At 35.8% G+C, this 21,043-nt stretch overlaps 1 protein-coding gene across 8 annotated transcripts in view; it reads right to left on the bottom strand.

Moving 5' to 3' along the window:
* RFWD2 (ring finger and WD repeat domain 2) overlaps nucleotides 1-21,043 on the bottom strand; it is a 179,228-nt gene that overhangs the window by 26,168 nt on the left and 132,017 nt on the right. For 7 of the 8 annotated variants that reach the window (XM_021710953.1, XM_008055217.1, XM_021710944.1 and 4 more), the window contains one exon: nucleotides 20,726-20,886. In XM_021710953.1, the coding sequence (XP_021566628.1) occupies nucleotides 20,726-20,886 (161 nt within the window). Of the gene's footprint in view, nucleotides 1-12,904; nucleotides 13,284-20,725; nucleotides 20,887-21,043 lie in introns of those variants that run through there. The other variant, XM_008055209.1, reaches the window with a different exon arrangement.

Below are 21,043 nucleotides of genomic sequence, written 5' to 3'. Positions count from 1 at the left end.
GAGACCTCATCTCTACAATAAATAAAAAATGAGCCGGGTGTGGTAGCGTGCGCCTGAGTTCCAGCTACTGGGAAGGCTGAGGCGGAAGGATCGCTGGAGCTCAGCAGGTCGAGTCTGCGGTGGCCAGGAGCAGCCACTGCACTCCAGTCTGGGCGACAGAGTGAGACTCCAACTCAAAAAAAAAAAAAAAAAAAAAGTGACTCTGTGTTGCTGATTAATACTCAGAAGAGCCTCTGAGCATAGAAATGTGCATATTTCAGAGTGCTATTTGCAAACTTCCTCCAGAGTACTCTGGATAAGCTGTTTCTAGAGTTCTATACTGTTTTAGGGATAAAAAGTAGCACAGTAGAAAAGCAATACATTCAAGACACAGAAATCTGGATCTGCATTTTGGTTCTGCCACAGCACTGCTTAATCCTTTCAGAGATTGAGTTTCTTCAAATATAAAGCAGAGTCTTTATGAAGACTCAGTGAAAACCCAGTAGAGCAGTTATCAGGAAATACTACCCCCCAAGATATGGCACCTTGGTGTCTGAAAAAAAAAAAAACACCAGAAGCAAAGAGGTCTCTCTAACCTTCTCCTGTACTTCTCTCCTGAAACAGGTCATAAGATAATTCTCTGACCTTCCTCTGTAGTAGGTCATACGACCCTCATTCCAAAGGTGCAAGCTTACCTGGAGGAAAGGAATGCCCTTAACTCTAGAGATACACATTAGAATCTGAACAAGCAGAACAAACTAAGCTTGCTAAACTAGTTTATTACCAATAGACATATCTTTTAGTCCTTCATGACTATCCATCTCTTCACCAAACCTAGGCATAAAAGTAAACGTTTACCTGTTACTTTGGGTCTTCATTTTTAAAGGTTTCTATGTCATGCAAAACTTCTGTTGAACAAATACATGCTTTTCTCCCATTATTCTCTTTTGTTATAGGGGTCTCAGTCATGAATCTAGCAATGGGTGAGAACATGAATCTTTTCTACCCAACAGCATCTAACCAAAAAGCAACTAGCATATTACAGGCACCAAATAAATGATAGCTATTCTTATTAAAATACTACAACCTTAATTTCTCTCTTAAAAGACAGTTCTCTCAAGCAAGGATTGTTAATATTAATATCAATCTAGTCTATTTTCCTGGTATGTATATTTATCTTATAAATTTATTTTAAAATGCAAAGTAGGCTCTGCAGGTTAAATAGAGTTAATTTTTAACTCGAACTCTTTCTTAGAAAACTAAATCACTCTTACTCTGGTAGCTGCTGGTGTTTGTATTTTTTGCTCTCAAAGTGGAAGCAAGGAATGTAGCTGTGACAACACTAATGAAGTACAATAAATACTTGGAGAAGAATATGTGAATGGCAGTTAGTCGGGTGCTTTCTATAGGTGCATCAGCAACTGTGAGAATTCCAAAAGCAAGGAAATAAAATAGTAAAAAGAGGAAGAAAAGTAGGGATTGGGTTGAAAATGATGAAAGAATTTAAAGAAACAAAAGTGAGAGGATAAGGAAATATAGACATGAGGAACAATAACATGAACATAAGTTTAGAAGCAGGAAATGGAGTAGTACAGAACTATGAAGGAACTTTCTCAAAGAAGTAGATGAACTGTGCTAGAAAACAAAAGTAATGGCAAGATCTCATCTCTACAGTAAAATAAAAAAACTAGCTGGGTGTGGTGGCACATGCCTGTAGTTCTACCTGGTTGGAAGGCTGAGGTGGGATTGCCTGAACCCAGCAGGTCAAGGCTGAGGTGGCCGTGAGCGTGCCACTGGGTGACAGAGTGAGATTCCGATTCAAAAAATAATAATACAAATAAAAAAATAAAATAAAAATAAAAGGTTCTGGGTTCTTTAAAAAAAAAGAAATGAAAACCAAAGTAAGACTGGACAAGCAGCACTATATAATATTGCTGAAAATCTTGGATGTGACAGTTTAGTTATGAATGTCTAAGTACATACACAGGTAAGAGGAAGAGGCTAAGATTAGACACAGGAATGACATTTGACAACACAGCTGTGATTACGCTACACTTATTATAAAGACTGACTTTTTAAACGCTAGTAAATTTGAAATCTGAGCTACTTTTGAGTATTTTTTCTACTGTACTTTTTGCCTATAGCTAGTATTTCTTTAAAAAATCTTATTTAATAGGGAAGTAAATATAATTTTAAAATTAGATAAAGGAATCTAAGGTGAAATAGATGAAATAATTAACAACTTCAGGTAATATGTTTACCAAATTTTCCCTTTATTTTTATTTTTGAGTTGGAGTCTCACTCTGTTGTCCAGGCTGGAGTGCAGTGGCACGATCACTGCCACCCCAGCGTCGAACTGCTGGGCTCAGGCGGTCCTTCCTCCTCAGCCTTCCAAGTAGCTGAAACTATAAGCTGTGCTACCATGCCTGGTTAATGGAAGTCCTTTTCTTTTATCTTTTCATTCTCGTATTTTAAACGAGTCCATGACCATGAAATATAAAAGACAAGTATAACTTCATAGAATGTGGTCTTGAACCATCTACCTACATTTTCAATTGATATTATATCCCCAAAGGGTTCAAGTAAAACTGAGGTAAAAAGTGTATTAACACAATAAAAATGAATTCAGAAAATGTTGAATTTTACTGCATATAGAGCCACTAATTGCTAAAAATGACACATTTTAAAGTATATATTGTTAATGAAGTGATGGAAAGAAGAGATTAGAGTTGTCCTTATAGAACAACTTTGTAAAACTTAAGAGTTTTGAAAAACATAATGGGTTGCCTTGTGAAGTAGGAACTTTCTATTACCAGAAATGTTCCAATAGTTTGAAGGACACATTCATCAGAAATGTGAAAGAAATAGCCAAACAGTAGGCTAGGTCAATCTAGTGGTATTCACCTACCCAGTGAACACTCCAATATTTTTGTGGTCACAAAACTGAGCAGCAACAAGATCAAAGGCACAAAACTTTAAACAAACAGAAAAACCAGCATAGGGTAGTTTGAGGACTTATGAGCAGCTTGGTGTTGCTGGAGTGTAAAATGTGCCTACACAAGTGGTAGGCTAGTTGACTAGGCTGGAGAGAGGTGGGGGCCTGATGAAGGGAGTTAGATGTCTCCTAAAGAAGCTTAAGTTTTATTGTGTAGACATGGGGGAAGCACTGGCAGATCTTAAACATAAGATAAGTGAGCCCAGAACTGTTAAGAAGTAATGGCAGGAGATAGGCCTGAACTAACAGTAGGTAGTACAGCAGTAGGGTTGGAAACAGGAATGGATTCGTGATTCATTAAGAGAAAAACAAGATTAGATTTGTGCTTATATACACACCAACCTGATTTTACATTTGTAAGACTCCAGAGTCCTTAATGCTTTAACATTTTGTACTTAGTTAAATTTGATTTTAAATGTATAAAATACCAAAGAATGGGACTGTGCTTAATAAAATTTAAAAAAATAATACGACATTTCCCATGGGATAGTAATCACTGCAACAAACTATATTGCTTGGATTTCTATAGCACCTCCCTTGGCTCATAAGTAGAATGTCAAGTTGGCATATATGTTTTCACACATGTTAGCTGCACATAAAAAGTGAGATGAAGCTGGGCTCGGTGGCTCAGCCTGTAATCCCACGCCTTTGGGAGGCTGAGGTGAGTGGATTGTCTGAGCCCGCGGGTTCGAGACCTGCCTGGGCGGCGAGACCTCATCTCTACAATAAATCAAAAAATCAGCCGGGTGTGGTAGCGTATGCCTGTAATTCCGGCTACTTGGAAGGCTGAGGCGGAAGGATCGCCGGAGCCCAGCAGGCGAGGCTGCGGTGGCTGGGAACGGCCACAGCACTCCAGTCTGGGCGACAGAGTGAGACTCCAACTCAAAAAAAAAAAAAAAAGTGAGATGAATTATTAGGGAAATATTCATTATTTAAAAATAAATAATTTAAAAGTCTTTAATGGTTAAGATCTTGTCATATCACAACTTCTGGAGAGCCTAAATATTTTCCCCACACTTCAAAAGCTTTTGCTCCTAGCTAAATTTGTATTGAAACTTTCATTAGAAAATCAATTTCAAATAAGTGGCTTCACTGCTACTACAATTTTTTAAAAAAACTGAGATTACAGGCCGGGCTCGGTGGCTCAGCCTGTAATCTCGCGCTTTGGGAGGCCGAGGTGAGTGAATTGCCTGAGCTCGTGGGTTTGAGACCTGCCTGGGCAACTTGACGAGACCTTATCTCTACAATAAATCAAAAAATTAGCCGGATGTGGTAGCGCACGCCTGTAATTCCGGTTACTTGGAAGGCTGAGGCAGAAGGATCGCCGGAGCCCAGCAGGTCAAGGCTGTGGTGGCCGGGAGCATGCCACTGCACTCCAGTCTGGGCAACGGAGTAAGACTCCAACTCAAAAACAAAAAAAACCCAAAAAAAAACCCCTGAGATTACTTTGTCACTAGATTGAACAATTATTTGTGGTGTGGGGATGATGGAGCAGTGTGAGGGAAGGGTTAAGATCCAGCAGCATACAGAATGAGTAGGAAAAGACAAGATCTGAAAGAGGTTTTGAAATTTTCTGGTAAGTATTACACCATGCTTTGAAAAGATAATCATCCCTAAAATATTATAGGAAATAAAATGTCTACTTACTCTTAATGTGGTTCAGAAAATAGGCTGGGCAATAAAAAAATTTAAATAGCAAGAAAAAAGTCTAAGATAAATAAAAGTGATGATTAAAAAACCCTACAGTCTATCTGTAGAAGTAATGAATGTTATAAAGTGTTGAATTAAAGATGGAGAGAGTTAGAAAGAGCAATTTTACAAGAAGACAAGATAAACAGGAAGAAAAAATCAGGACAACTACAAATTAATAACATTACAAGAACATATTTGAGAACTGAGGTGAAAGGCAAAACAACCAGAAATTGGGAGTCAGGAACCTGTAGAGAAAAACAGTACCTGAGCATGTGCTTACCAGGTACAGAAACAGCTAGATAAGTTAGTAGAAAGATTTAGTCAACATGTTTAAGGAAATATTAAAGAAGGAGTGTGTAGCATAAGTGCGAAGCCCCTAGACCAGACATAATGGGCAGAAAGGTACACCCTCTTGCACCTACCAGGGAAGACAGGGGAGAATCCTGAAAAAGATTTATCTGTGGCATTGGTTAGAGGAAGGAACAGCTACCATTGTCAAAATGCCACCCAGATGTGCTTTTATATCTCCTACAGAACTAAAAAGATTAGTCTGTAGGGTAAAGGATGGGAAAAGAGTATGGGGGAATTGTAGCCTGAGGTACTGGTGGAAATCTACTGCATCTGGGAGCGAAGAACAGGAAAGAACAAAAAACTTACCCTTGAAGGTGGGACAGGAACATAATACTAGGCCAAGCATTACATTTAGAAACATTTAGAAAAGGGGCAGAAACAAAATGAACAAAGATTTTTCTCAACCAAAAACTGATGAGAATTCACTGTCTGCAAATTACTTAAAATGTAAATGTAAATCAAACCAAAACAAAACAAAACAAAAACCCTCACAAAACTTCAAAGCAGTGTTTAGAAAGGAAAAAGGAAAAAAACATTGGTCTATTACTCTTCAGTCTCATATAATCCCTTAAAATATTAAGAGATGAAAACAGAAACTCTTCATTACAGAAACATGATAGAAGCAGGTGTTATTCAGATGTAAAATAAACTCAAATGCAATAATATTCTATTAACCTGAGGCAGTAAAAGTCTGTCTGAACACTTGCTGACACTGTAAAGTTGCCAAAGGTAATGTAAAAAATAATGCAAACTGGGTGAGGTGGCACACAGTTGTAATCCCAACTATTCAGGAAGCTGAGGTGGGAGGATTGCTTGAGCTCAGGAGTTCCAGACCAGCCTGGGCGGCATACTGAGACCCCTGTCTTGAAAAACAAGTACAACAAAAAACAAACCCTTAAAAGAATTCAGTAATTACACTAACAAAAATATTAAATAAGGAGTGAAACAGCAAAGAACACGAAAACAAGAGGTTCAAAAATACATTGTAGTGAGATTTTTACAGTTAAATTAGGTAAGGGAACATTTCATAATGATAAGAGTCAATACACATCAAGAAACTTTAACAATTATAAACATACGTGCACTGAACAAGAGAGCACACAAAAAAGCAAAAATTGACAATTGTAAGGAGAAATAGACAACCAACTGAACAATTAATGGTTGGAAATTTCAATACTCCGACTCGATAATTGAGAGATCAAAAGGAAAATTAGCCAGAAACAGAAAAACTACACATCGCTATTTACTTACTTGCCCTGATTGACATTTATAGACCAGTCTAACAAAAGTGCATTATTCTCAAGTGTGTATGGAACATTCAGTACAAATGAGACCATATTCGAGACAAAGTTTAAGCTTAAAAGAATAGAAACCATGCCATATATTTCTCAGACCAAACAAAATTAAATTAGAAATCAACAAATGAATATATCTAAAGAATCCTCAAATTTGGATAATTAAACACACCTGTACATAACCCAAAGTTTGGGGAGATAGGTAGACATTTGTTAAAACATACAAAATTACAGCTAGAAAGAAGGAGTAAATACCAGTGTTCTATAACACAGTAGGGTGACTATAGTTAACAATAAAATATAGTTTCAAATAGCTGTAAGAAAAATATTGAATGTCCCCAAAACAAAGAAATGAGAAATGTTTGAGATGATGGATATGCAATTACTCTGATCTGATCACCACCTATTATATGTATTGCAACATTCCTATGTACTCCATACATATGTATAAATATCATGTGACAATGAAATAATACATAACCCAAAAGTCAAACAAAACCGCAAGTGAAGTTATAAAAAATTATAAACTAGATGACAATTAAAAGTTAAAAAGGCCAGCTTAAGTGCATGATTCTTCTGGATGTGCACTCTTAGGAATGGTGAAATAGGTGGTAATAATCAGGGGAATGCATAAACAACAAAAAGTTTGTTAAATACTTTGTTCAATAACATTTCACTTCAAATGCTTGACTAATGACCATTAAAAGTTCCTCTTGCACAGCTGCTGCTGTTGATTTTTCTCTCAAAAGGAGTTCTAACAAAAGAAGCTAGTGTGAATAGCAGTTATCTGTCACTCTTTTTACTGACATGTGAACACCCAAAATATCTAAAACCTTTTCAAAGAAGAAAACAATGGAAATAAAATTAGGTGTTAAAAAATGATGTGCTTTGGCAACACTGAATACTTCTACTTTCAATAAATAGCTTCATATAGTTTTTAAAAAATTTAACTATGTGCACAGATAAATACATATAAACGTATGCAAATTTAGGGTGAAAAACAGAAATAAATTATTTTATTTTCCCAAAAAACATGAGTGGAGACTTATACTACTGAATCACATTATAATGTATGATTGTTGCTTTGAATAAGACTTCAAATCAAAATACACATTTTTTTTTTTTAATGACTTGGAGTCTCACTCTATTGCCCAGGCAGTGGCATACATGCTCACGGCCACCCCAGCGTCAAACCCACTGGGCTCTGGTGATCCTTCAGACTCAGCCTTCCAAGTAGCCGGAACTACTGGCACGCGCTACCATGCCCAGCTAATTTTTTGTTTATTTTAGAGATGGGGTCTCGCCAAGTTGCCCAGGTTGGTCTCGAACTCGTGGGCTCCCAAAGTGCTGGGATTACAAGCTGAGCCACTGAGCCTGGCCTTTTTTTTTTGAGTCGGAATCTTAGTTGTCCAGGCTGGAGTGCAGTGGCCCACTCACGGCCACTGCAACCTTGACCTGCTGGGCTCAGGCGATCCTTTTACCTCAGGCTTCTAAGTAGCTGGAACTACAGGCACACTCTACCACATGTGGCTGATTTTTTGATTTATTATAATGAGGAGGTCTCACCAAGTTGCCCAGGCTGGTCCCGAACCCCCGAGCTCAGGCAATCCTCTCGCTTTAGCCTCCCAAAGTGCTGGGATTATAGGCCTGAGCCACCGTGCCTGGCTACACATACTTTTTTTAGCCATTCACACTTAATGTAAATGCTGCAGTCTACCCTATGCACTTTTGCCAGCATAGGGTAGACTGCAATATTTACATTTTTCTTTTACTCCTGGAAAGCTATAATATTGTTGTTTAAAAAGTTAAATCAAGAGTCACACAAAACTGATGTTAATTAGTTGTCTTAAAGTCTTTTTTTTTTTTTTTTTGAGTTGGAGTCTCACTGTCACCCAGACTGGAGTACAGTGGCTACTCCCGGCCACTGCAGCCTCGACTTGCTGGGCTCCAGCGATCCTTCCGCCTCAGCCTTCTAAGTAGCCAGAACTACAGGCACGCGCTACCACGCCTGGCTAATTTTTTTGATTTATTGTAGAGATGAGGTCTCGCCAAGTTGCCCAGGAGGGTCTCGAACCCGCGGGCTCAGGCAATCCACTCACCTCAGCCTCCCAAAGCGCGGGATTACAGGCTGAGCCACTGAGCCCAGTCTAAAGTCTTTCATAGTAAGGACCGGCACGGTGGCTCAAGCCTGTAATCCTAGCACTTTGGGAGGCCAAGGAGAAAGAATTGCCTGAGTCTAGGAGTTTGAGACCAGCCTGGGCAACTTGGCGAGACCTCTTCTCTATAATAAATCAAAAAATAAGCCGGGCATGTGCCTATAGATCCAGCTATTTGGAAGGCTGAGGTGGAAGAATCGCCTGAGTTCAGCAGGTAAAGGCTGCGGTGGCCGTGAGCGTCCACTGCACTCCAGCCTAGGCAACAGAGTAAGACTCCAACTCAAAAAAAAAAAAAGTTTTTCATATTTGCACAAGTAAGGTTCATGGCACTTAACATAGATTAGAATAATTTTTAAAAATCTCTCTCCCTAATCTATTTCCAGCGTCATCTCTCACCAGTCCCGCCACATCCTAGCAGCCTCCAAACACACTGACACTGTACTTTTTCATACTCTCAAGTTTCTTCTGACCAGAAACACCTAAAATAAATTTGAAAAACTTATGTAAAATATTAAGCAAGATATGAGGATAGGATATGCTAAAAGATTAACTTACCAATTTTTACAAATTAATTACTAGTAGTAGTTACTATTTATTGAAAACTTACCGTGTTCCAGTATTTAATAAGCATAATCTCATTCATTTCCTAACAGCTCTTTGGGGTATTTAAATATTAGTTACTCTGCTTCAGAAATGAGAAAGTAGACTTGGAGAGAATAAGAAATTCCCAAGATTTCATAGCTAGTGACAGAACCAGGGTTACCCAGACATATCTGACCCCAAAGCCAGAGCTACAAGCAAATATGAACATATACACACGAATTCTCTCTCTTTATCTTACCTTCCTCTCTCTCTGTGCCCTACAACCAATGCTAGCATGGTAAGAGTAATTAGAAGTTTAAATTTTTTGGAAAGCAAAATAACAACAGATATCAAGAACTAAAAATATTTTAGATCTTTTGATCCAGTTGTCTCTCCTACCAACTAATGGGATTTTATATCACTGTATTTGTGATATTCTAAGATAAAAGGGAAAAATCAACAGGCCCTAAAATATAACAAACTTAGAACTGAGAAGAATTAGAAAAGACCTAAATGTTTAATACACAGATAGTAATTGATAATACATCCAAATTCTACTAATCTGAGGTAAAGTGAGAAAATGCTGTAGTTTGGTGTAAAAAGTTACTTACAAGAAATATACCTATACTGTAAAACTGTTTTTTAAACATATAGGCTGCAGACTGGAAGAACAAACGCGAAAATATTAACTGCGTTCAGTCCAGGTGGTGGAATTACAAATCAATTATTCCTATTATTTATTTTCTAAAAGTTCTTTGTAGTGAGGAAAAAAATAACACTGGAGCACAGATAACACAGGGATTAAAAAAAAAAAAAAAAAAAGGACCATTAGGTCTCAATAAGATGTAACTGCATTTAGAAGTTGTAAATGCTGAAGATGTTTCTTTCTGCTTGGTTAGGCATTACTTTACACAATAGCTTGAGAATAGAGTTTGTGATTATTTTGATTTGACTCTTATTGATACACCACTTGTATCATTTAGCAAGAATAAGAAACTTCATAATTGAAATGCAAATGTAAATGCAAACAACCCAAATTTCATGCTTATTTTTAGAAGTAATTGACACATATTACTTAGAATAAGAAACACAGCACCTAAAGGGGGTGTAGAAAATCTCTTCCTAAGGATTTACTCATACCTATTCAGAGCCAACAGTTTCATTCTTCGTAACTCAGGCTGATGCAAATCTTTATATCTAAAATACACAGATAAATAAAAGCTTAAAAGTAACCTACGCCTTTTGATAAAAAAAAAAAAAAAAAACCTCCAAACAACTCAATAATACTATCCCAAAACTCAAAACAAAACTCTCCCACCCTACCCATCATTAATAGCTATATTAGTTGGGTGAGTTGAGAGTTAACATAGCATTTAAACAAAGACTAACAACATAATCAAAAGCCAGAACCCTAATAAACCCCAAGTTGTTACCCTTGAAAAATGATCCTTTTCTCTACAACCCTAAAATAATGGGTTGGAAAGGATAGAATTAAAAAGAGAAATAAAAGCATAAATTTAATGTATAAAGGATGACCACACCTGGTTAATAAAAGTGGTTTTCTTCATTCTAAGATGACTAGTGCATACTCTGATGGAGAATATAAGGTCTACATGATAAATGAGCTTTCCCTACCAGGAAATCCAGTGAGATTTCTCCAAGGGACCATTAGGGACCCTAGAATTTGTTTTGCTATCAGTAACACTCATTCATTCATTCATTCATTCATTCATGAGTCAGAGTCTCACTCTGTTGTCCAGGCTAGAGTGCAGTGGCATAATCACAGCTCATCACAGCTCTGACCTCCAGGGCTCAGGTGTTCCTTCCTCCTCAGCTTCCTTAGTTGCTGGGACTACAGATGTGTGCCACAATAACCAGCTAATTTTTTGAAGAGATGAGGTCTCACTATGTTCCCTAGGATGGTCTCAATTTCTGGGCTCATGCAATCCTCCTACTTCAGCCTCCCAAAGTGCTGGGATTACAGACGCGAGCCACTGTGCCCAGCCTATGCTTTCTATTAGTGAAGAGAAAAGTAGTCAGATCTTAAAAATGCAGTGAAATGTAAAATGTGTAGAATTAGACAGTCTTAACCCTTTACAAAGCAGAAAGTTTTGAGAAAATACAAACAGGGACTCCTATTGAACTCTGAAGTCGTAAGGCTAACTTACTAGCTGGGAAAAGTATCTTTCTTTTATTGTATTATGTTCAGAATATAAAACTCTTCTTAAATGTAAATACTCATATAACTCTCTGTATTACTTATTTATTCTTACTAGTGGACATTTTGGTTCAATCTGCACTATAGTCCTTCATGAGTACAAACATTAAGAATGACCATGTAAATTACAGATTTGGTAATTCACATATTGAATTATCACAAAAATGATAGAAATGTAATAAGTCTTCTTAGCAATAAAAAATAAATCAAATTATAAGCTCTTGTATCTCCTAAAGTAAATCAACGTTTGGAATGTCGTCAGAAATAAAAAAATACTAAAAGCAAAGCCAAGTACTACTATTTTTTTCTCCCAATCTCTGGAAAGCAACTCACAAAGATATGCTTGGTAAGTCACAAAGTCACTATTTCAGATACTTAGGATTTAAAACAACAAATTAACAAAAAGGAATTGAACCTTGAAGTCAGATTTATTTTCTAGATAATCTATTCCTAAAGCTTCCTACTTTTATCAGAGAGCCACAGATCTTGAAGATAAAAACATGTCTAAGTGCCCATTTAATTCTCTACAATGTGCAAACACTTTATCATTTAAATTAAAACATTTATATTCATGTTCTGCCTTCATATTCATCTTTCAGTTGGTTATCATAGTTCAAATCATCTATATTTTCATCCCCATTAATCCGCTTATCTACAGTTTAAAAAAGACTAATGCAAACAGGCAAAACATTAAATGGCGTCTTTACAGCAATTATAGAAGACTGACTTTAATTTACATAATCAAATTATTTCAATGTTCAGCAGCAATAATTTTTCTATTGTCCTGGGAATAGCCAATGCCAACTTCTGATAGCTTTATTTGGAAAACTGCTGAATAAAATGGGATTTAAGAAATGATGGCATAAAGGAATATATAAAAGGCACAAACCCCGGAAAGATCACATCAATGTAGTAGAGTGTCATAAGAATAATAATAGTTAATTGTGAGACTGTAAAAGTAAAATACAAAAAAAAGTTTCCTTTCCCCACATAGGATATTTAAATTTCAAATTAGCCAAAACACTTTTTCCTTAAACAATTGGCATCCATTTCAAAAAATTTTTTTTTCTTAGTAAATTTTGTTTTAAGTATAACATTAAGTATTATATTACATTACTCAAGAAGAAAGGAATGATTATGTTTTTCCATTATGTACTTCAGCCTATTCAATCAATTCAAATAATATTCATTGAAAACTATTAAGTAAAGGACATGATATCCAATATACACTTTCCTTCTTTTCACTACTACTGTGAACATATGGCAGAATCCATCAAAAGATAAACATTAGAAACAAATCTCAAATCCCTTCCCATCTTAAAATATTTTGGACATTTTTTAGCATGGTGGGGCAATAAAAATTATTGTTATACTGATGGCATAATTCAATATGCACTCTCAAATTAATATTTCTTTTCTTCCCTTAACAGGGCAGAGCTAAAAATGAAAATAAATAGCTTAAAAAATGTGTCAATTCTATGCTTCACAATTAGCATAACTAGAATAACAAATACTATTTTTGAAAAAGGTTTAATGAGAAAAAAAGAATCATTCTAATATAGGTCAAATTCCATTAAATAAATATAAACAAGACAACAATGAAATATTAAAAATGTCAACTAGCAGGTCCAAGAAATAATATTTTGTTGATTTTATTACACTATTCGCCATAAAACATCTAATGCAACAAATGTTTTTCCTGAGACTGTTCACATAGTGGTGAACACTAAAGTTTAAGGAAAATTTGTACTTCATGTAATTTAGAGAAAAAATACATAGCAGGTTTGCCTTAGTTTCTCACTACCTTCTTGTTGCATCCCTTTTCCATTTTCCCACCCACACTAGTCTGTACACTAAGGGAACAGTGGGCACTCAGGAGGAGATGGGATTCTTCCTGGAAGTCAGGGTCCTTGCTCAGAATCTTCTTTCCTTCCACTCTCAAGACAGACAACAGTTCATTCAGATTGGCCCTCTTCCAGTCAGGAAAATTTTCTAAAGTGTTATAAACCATCCAGCTAGAGGAAAGAAAGGAAAGATAAAAGGGCGAAAAGAGAAACAGAGTTGAAGGAGGGAAGAAAGAAAGAGAAGAAGCTCCTGTTTCGTCTTCCCAGTGTTCAGAGAAAATTAGGACAATAAATAACTTACAAGCGTGGGAAGCGAATACACTTTTAAGGGTAGCATTTTTTAATTAACAAAAAAATGAAAGACCGTATCTTACTTTTTTGGTTAGTGTTTCTTCCTGAGGTGGGTGAGGAAGTGGCAAAATCTAATAGACATTAGGTATTCATAATTATAATTATTCCCTCTAGCAGATGCTTAAGAATCATTCAGGTCTCTTGGTTACTATGTATAACAGACCTCTTCCCAGTGGCAACATGATTCATCTGTTCCCAAGAACTGGAAACTTTTCAAAACACAGATCTAACCCTTGCTCCTTTGTCCCCTGAAATATGTATTCATGAGTCTAAAAATAAAACTGCTTTGTTAATTGTTTTTGAAAGATCCTCAGATGTCTGATGATCAGACAGGCTTGAGAACCAGTGGTTTAAATAAGTTTTATAGACATCTGGATGTCTTCCGCACTTTAATGGAAATGGACTGGCTTACAGTATTACGTGGCTTTTACTTCCCTAGTTTGGTGCAATCTGATGTTTTCTAAAAAAAAGTTTACTAAGAAGTGAGAGGATTTCTATTTCTCAGATAAAACTTAAATTGAAAAAACAGATATGTCCTTTTAAGAGAAGAATGAATGGCAGAATAGTGCTGATGTGATGGAGAAGGAAAGTAGGAATATAACATAAATCTAACAAAAATATTAAGCTAATAATAAATGCCAATTCCCTATAGGTGCACACATTTAAACATTTTTGTTGCCTTTTAAAATAGGGAAATTAGACTGGAGATTATATTCCAGGGAACAAAATGGTAATTCTGAAATAATTGCATAGGTACCTATGAATGGTTCATTTAAAAAAAACTACTTTTTAAAAAATGGTAATTGACACTACCATTGAGTTTTAAGTGACTCTATTAGATATTAGAAGTATCACCTACTGCTACCTCAGAATTCCTTTGGTTTCAATTAATTATCATTTAATTAATTAAGCAACAAACAAAATAAAGGCCAAGCTTGAAGGACTGTATCATTCATTACAAAAATTATATATTAATTTCACATTATGTACAAACATGTTATACAATGTAGGGGTAATTAAAAAAATGAATGATAGAAACAGCAAACATATAGTGCTTACTATGTAGCAGAAGCTCTTCTCAATATTTTACACACATTACCTCACTTTAATGTTATAACAACTCTAAGAGGTAGGTGGGTATTATCATCAGCACTTTACAGAGGACATTCAAGCATGGAACGGTTGAGGAACTTGAGCTAGGTCAGAGTTGGGAAGTAGGGAATCTAGGTAGCTTGGTTCCTAAGTCTGTGTTCTTACTCAAAATACTATGACATCTGGTTTTCAATGAGTTTTCAGGTTAGCAGGAGACACAAACAACAGGACATAAACACAAACAACAGTATATAAAAACAAATAACAGTGCAAAGCAGTATATTCATTTGTTCAGCAAATATTTTTAAACGCTAAGAATCAGGAGAAACTGGCCGGGCTCGGTGGCTCAGTCTATAATCCCAGCACTTTGGAAGGCCGAGGTGAGAGTACTGCCTAAGCCCGGGAGTTCGAGACCAGCCTGGGCAACTTGGTGAGACCTCGACTCTACAGTAAATAAAAAATTAGCTGGGTGTGGTAGCGCTCGCCTGTAATTCCAGCTACTTGGAAGGCTGAGGCGGAAGGATCACTGGAGTCTAGTAGGTAGAGGCTGTGATGGCCATGAGTGTGCCACTGCGCTCCAGCCTGGGTGATGGAGTGAGACTCCAACTACTACTACTACTACTACTAATAATAATAATAACAAAATACAAAAAAATAAAAGAATCAGGAGAAACTTAGGTAAAGATCTGATTAAGAAGACAAAGTCAAATACTTCATAATATAAAACGCTTTATTTATGAGAAATATACATAGAAAGAATGAATTTCATTATATGACTGAAAACAAAGGTGCAAACTCTAACACAGTCATAACATTGCATAGAAAGAATGACAATATTGTTAGTAAGTTCCCAAACCAAGTTTTGCTGCACTAAGTTTCAAGGAAGAAAATTAGGGAAATCAACCAGATTCCCCTTGCTCTAGAGTTACAAAAACTTTTAATATCATTTCTGATGTCTCAAGCCACAATAAGAAATGTCCACCCTAATGATCAATAAAGAGAACAGAGCGTACTTTTTGGGTCACTCTTGAAGAGCTAAGGGAGTAATAATAAGTGTTCTTTACAAGTATTGCCTTTTACCATTAGCTATCCACTTAGGATTGGTGACTAGATAAGTATGTATAATGTAGTTTAGAGATGAAAAAAGGATGAAGAGGTTACCTGCAGTCTCAGCAGATGTTATTACGGACTAAGAATTTGTCCCAAACAAAAATATAGTGTCCTTTCACAAAGGTATGATCACTTAGGAACAAACATATTCATTTACACAACTGAAACACAAGTTTATATTTTATTACAATAGTTTCAGGAAAGAGCCATGCCACAGAAACATCCACATAGACATAGAACATATGTGTTCTTTACCTAAATCCAGTCTCTAAATAAAAAAGATATGATCTTTACGTAAAATCTTTTCCCTTCCACCTTAAGAATATCCTTTAAGGTTTTCTTTAGTGTATGTCTGCTGATGGCAAATTCTTCAGCTTTATTTATTTTAAAATATCTTTATTTTACCTTTGCCTTCAGAGATTTTTCACTGAAAAATTCTAGTTGGCAAGTATTTTCTTTCAAACACTGAATATCTGATTTAACTATCATCTGGCTTCCATTGTTTCTCTCTGCTTTCTTTTAGGAATCCCTCTTTGGGGGGAAATGACAGTCTCTTCAATAAATGGTGCTACAAAAACTGTATATCCATATGCAGAAGAATTAAACTGAGTCCTTCTCTCACACCATACACAAAAATTAACTCAAAATGGTTATAGACTTAAACATAAGACTTTAAACTATAAAACTAGTAGGAAAAACATAAGGAAAATGCTCCATGACTCTGGTCTAGGCAATGACTTTTTGTATATGACCCCCAACGTACAGACCACAAAAGCAAAAATAGACAAACATGACTGCATCAACTATAAAGCTTTTGCACAACAAAGGAACAACAGAGAAAAGAGACAACATACGAATTGAGAGAAAACAGTCCCAAACTATACATCAGTTAAGGGATAAAATAAAGATATAGAAGGAAGCCGAACAATTCAATAGCAAGAAAACAACCCACTTCAAAAATGGACATAGAACCTGAATAGACATTTCTCAAAAAAAAGGGATACAAGTGGCGACCAGGTACACGAAAAAATGCTCAATATGATTAATCATCAGGGAAATGCAAATTAAAACCAAAATGAGATTATCATATCACATCTATTAGAATTTTCATCATCAAAAAGATGAATAAGGCTGGACACTTTGGGAAGCTAAGGTGGGGAAATGGCTTGAGCCCAGGAGTTTGAGATCAGCCTGGGCAACACAGTGAGATCTCATCACTACAAAAAAAAAAAAATTAGCAAGGTGTGGTGGGTCATGCCTGTAGTCCCAGCTACTTTGGAGGCTGAAGCAGAAGGATCACCTGAGCCCTGGAGGTTCAAGGTTGTGGTGAGCCGTAATCATGCCACCTCAGCCTGGGGTATAGAGTTAGACTCTGACTCAAAAACCAAACAGACAAACAACAACAACAGCAACAACAGCAAAAAGATGAATGACACAAGTGAAATGTTTAAATAAAGGCGAAAGACAAGAGTTGGTAAGAATGTGAAGAAAAGGGAACACTTGTAACACTGTTGGTGGGAATGTAAATTGGTACAACCCTTACAGAAAATAATATGAAGGTTCCTCAAAAAATTAAATAAAGAACTACAATATGATTCAGCAATTCTCCTTCTGGGTACTGAATCCCACTTTAAATTCAAAAGAACTGAAACTAGTATATCAAGAATCAAGTGCACTCCCATATTCACTGCAGTATTATTCACAATAGTTATGCTATGGAATCAACTTAACTGTCCATCAACAAATGAACAGACAAAAAATATGTGGTATTAAGTTGATCCTTGAACAATATAGGTTTGAATGGCATGAATTCACTTATATGTGAATTTTCTTCCTTCTCTGTCACTTCATAGATAGCAAGACCAAACCCTCCTTTTACTTCTCTTCTTCTTCAGTCTACTCAACAGGAAGACAACGAGGGCAAAGATCTTTATGATGATCCTCTTTTCTCTAGTTTACTTTATTGTAAGATTGCAGTGTATAACACTTACAACATACAAAAACGTGTTAATGTTTATGTTACAGGTAAGACTTCTAACAGTAGGCTATTAGTAGTTAAGTATTTGGCAAGTCAAGAGTTATACATGAATTTTTTATTGCATGGGGTCAGTGCCTTTAACTCCTGCATTGTTCAAGGGTCAAGTGCTTACACATAGTGGAATCTGTTTAGCTTTAACAAAGAAAGAAATTTGTCATTTGCAACATGGATGAATTTAGAGGACATTTTGCTAAATGAAGTAAGACATACACAGAGAAAGTATGGCATGACTGCACTTTTATGTGGAATCTAAAAATGCTGAACTCATAAGTAGAGAATAGAATGGTGGTTACCAGAGATGGGGGGATGAAAGTGGGAGAATTAGACAATCTTCGTCAAAAGTTACAAAGTTTCAATTAATTGGACAAGAAGAATAAATTTTTGAGATGTATTGCAAAGCAGGGTGACTCTAGATAATAAGGATGCAACATATATTTCAAAACTGCTAACAGAATATATTTAAAATACTTCCATTACCAAAAGGGCATGTGAGATGATGGATATGTTAATTAGTTTGCGTTAATAATTTCATAATGTACATATGTATTAAAACATCACACTGTACCTTGTAAACATATACAATTATCATCTTTCAATAAAGAAAACCTGATGGCTTAAAATAAAGAAAAAGAATCTCTCATTGCATTTTATTTACTTTCAACAGTTTTATCATGTTGTGCCAAAGTGTGCCTAAACCACCATCAGAGATCCCAGGATTAGACACAAGTGGCTTTAATCTAGCCCTAAGTTAACTTTACAGAAGAATACAGGATTGGAAATTAAGCACACACGGTATCTTCAAACTCATAAAACTCATTAGGAGACTAAGCAACCATCCACATGAATACATTCTTGGGCCTCTTCTCCCACCCATGCAGAATACACACTGTTGCCAGAGACAGATAGGTGCATGTGGTTTACCTCAATCCACAGGTGTGTGCCCTGGTTTCCTGTCAGTCTTACACTATTAAATTTGCATAAGGTTAGTATGCCAATCCACAGTTCTCTCAGGCCAGATGGGATACTACAGATGGAGTTTCACAGTAAATTTAAGAGATACCCAGCTCCTAGTACATAACATTCCATATTTGTCTTAACTCAGTATATTTCCAAGGAAATAGTGCTGGAAGAAGCCAGACTCAAGGCTAGATTTTCAGGTAGGTTTAGATCTGCTCAAAGTCCAGGTTGCAGATTACAAGTCATTCATTCTCAGCAGTTCAAAGGCTTACTGAATCTATCTGCCTGCTGATAGATTCAACTTTGTAAAGTTCTCAAAATAATCCCTATTAATATTTGCTCCACTGCATTCTTTCTCTTCTCTCCTTTAAGGTCTCCTACTGAATGTGTTAAACGTTCTTACTTGATCCTCTTTCTTTTATCTGTATTTTTTCATCACTTTTGTCTCTCATGCTTCCTTTTGTACATTTTTCCCTAATTTACCTACCAGCTCATTAATTCTTGTTTTTCCTTTATCTTCCATTCATTCACCCATTGAGCTTTTAATTTTGGTAATTACATTTTATTTCAGCTTGATGTTTTTCATTTTTAAAATAATTTCCAGTTCCCATTTGAAATTTTCAATATTTTCTTTCATATTAAGGTGGTTATTTTCAGGGTGTCTAGGGCTACTGTGATTCTGTTTCTACTGCCTACCACCTAAGTTGGTTTTATTCATGCTGTCTTGTCTTTTCTTATGTCTGTTTATTTTTTATTTTGTCCTAGTTATTATAGTTGCAAAATTGAAAAAATAAATGAATTACATGATGTTATCCTCTTTCAGAGAGGTGTTTGCATACTGTGAACACTAGCAATCAAGGGTAACCTCAATTCAGTTTCAGAGACTGATACAAAGTTGAGCTGCAATCACTATGAAGGCTTACCTTCTAATGGTTTACCCCAGACTATATCCCCTTGGGGACTTAAACTGTGTCACCCATATGATGACAGGCAATGGATTCGAATCCCTCCACTCCTGCGAAGCCACCATAAGCTTTCAGCCACCCCACCAAACCTGGTAAATGCTCACAGAGTCAAAAGTCAGGCTCACAATCCTAATCTGGTAATTCTTTTCTGTTTTGTTTGCCTTCCAATGCCTCCAAACAGGTTTTTGTTCTAAAAGTACATATACTTGGTCCAACTTTTCTAATTCTACTTAGAGGGAGGGTTGGTCCAAACTACTTAATCTGTTATTGCCAAAACTGGAAATTGAGCTATTGAATGTTATATAAGACAGTAACGGAATATATCTATTAAAGTGAAATTGTATCTGGAACTTGGATATTTTAAATTACCTATCACGTCAGAATTTTTTCTATCAAAATTAAAATCCACTGAGTTAAGCACCTAAAAACCTATTTTAAAAAATGCGACTAATAAGTAAGTAACATTTTATAAATCAAGAAAGAAAAAAAAAACCCTATTCATATAGTTTATGAAAAAGCTTATACTTTAAAATCCAAGAATAAGTGATATGTTTGTGGCAACTTCTGTTTTCACAATCTAGTAGTGTAATTTTCTCATGAGACTGAATATGTTTAAATCTTTTTAAATAAATGCATTCTGTAAAGAATACTTCTCTCCTGAAATAGTATTTAATTTTAGGTGCACACACAGGCCATTCTTCTTTACCTGCATCAAATCTTTTTCTTCCTATTAAAATATCAGCCGAGTTTAATGTATACTGAACACATACTGCATGTGATCAATAAGAAAAATGAGACACAGTGTGTACTCTGGAGGGATTTTCAGTCTTATAGGAGTGATATAAAGAGATAATGTGATAATGATTATAACTGAGATATGCACAAGATGCTATGGGTACATAGCAGGAACAACATGACATTGTTCTATCAGTAACATTTCAACCACTACCTAAAATTTCTATTGTCGTTGCTGATACAACAGTAAGTAAAAGAGAAAATATACATTACATAACAATTTATATTTTTAAATTCAAAAATATTTGTGTATATATAATGTATATACGAGACTCCAAGGTGAAAAAACTAATATAAAAACTTACCCCATCTGGTAGTGCCCTCCAGCACACAGCACTAACAAATTCATTTGTATCATCTTCTTTTCGATCTTTATCCAGAACACTTTTGACTGTATCAAACTTAAAAGTTAGCAAAGTCTTAGAAAGTCCTTTGTAGTACAGATAGAGGGAGTTGTTCTCACTTCCTGAAAATAAATGGTATTAATACTTTTTTCAGAATAGGAAAACTTGGAATTAGAACATCATATTCAAATAGTAATTGTCACCCAAAGTTTTAGCTCAAAGATCTTTTACGGTAAAATTTGAAAGGACAGATCACAATTCTAATGAAGAAATCAGGTA

This window comes from Carlito syrichta, unplaced genomic scaffold (assembly GCF_000164805.1).
Source record: "Carlito syrichta isolate Samal-C Ts95f unplaced genomic scaffold, Tarsius_syrichta-2.0.1 Scaffold80634, whole genome shotgun sequence".
NCBI classification, from domain to species: Eukaryota; Metazoa; Chordata; class Mammalia; order Primates; family Tarsiidae; genus Carlito; species Carlito syrichta.
Note: the sequence above shows the minus strand (reverse complement) of the source record. Positions and strands in the feature narration are given on the sequence as shown.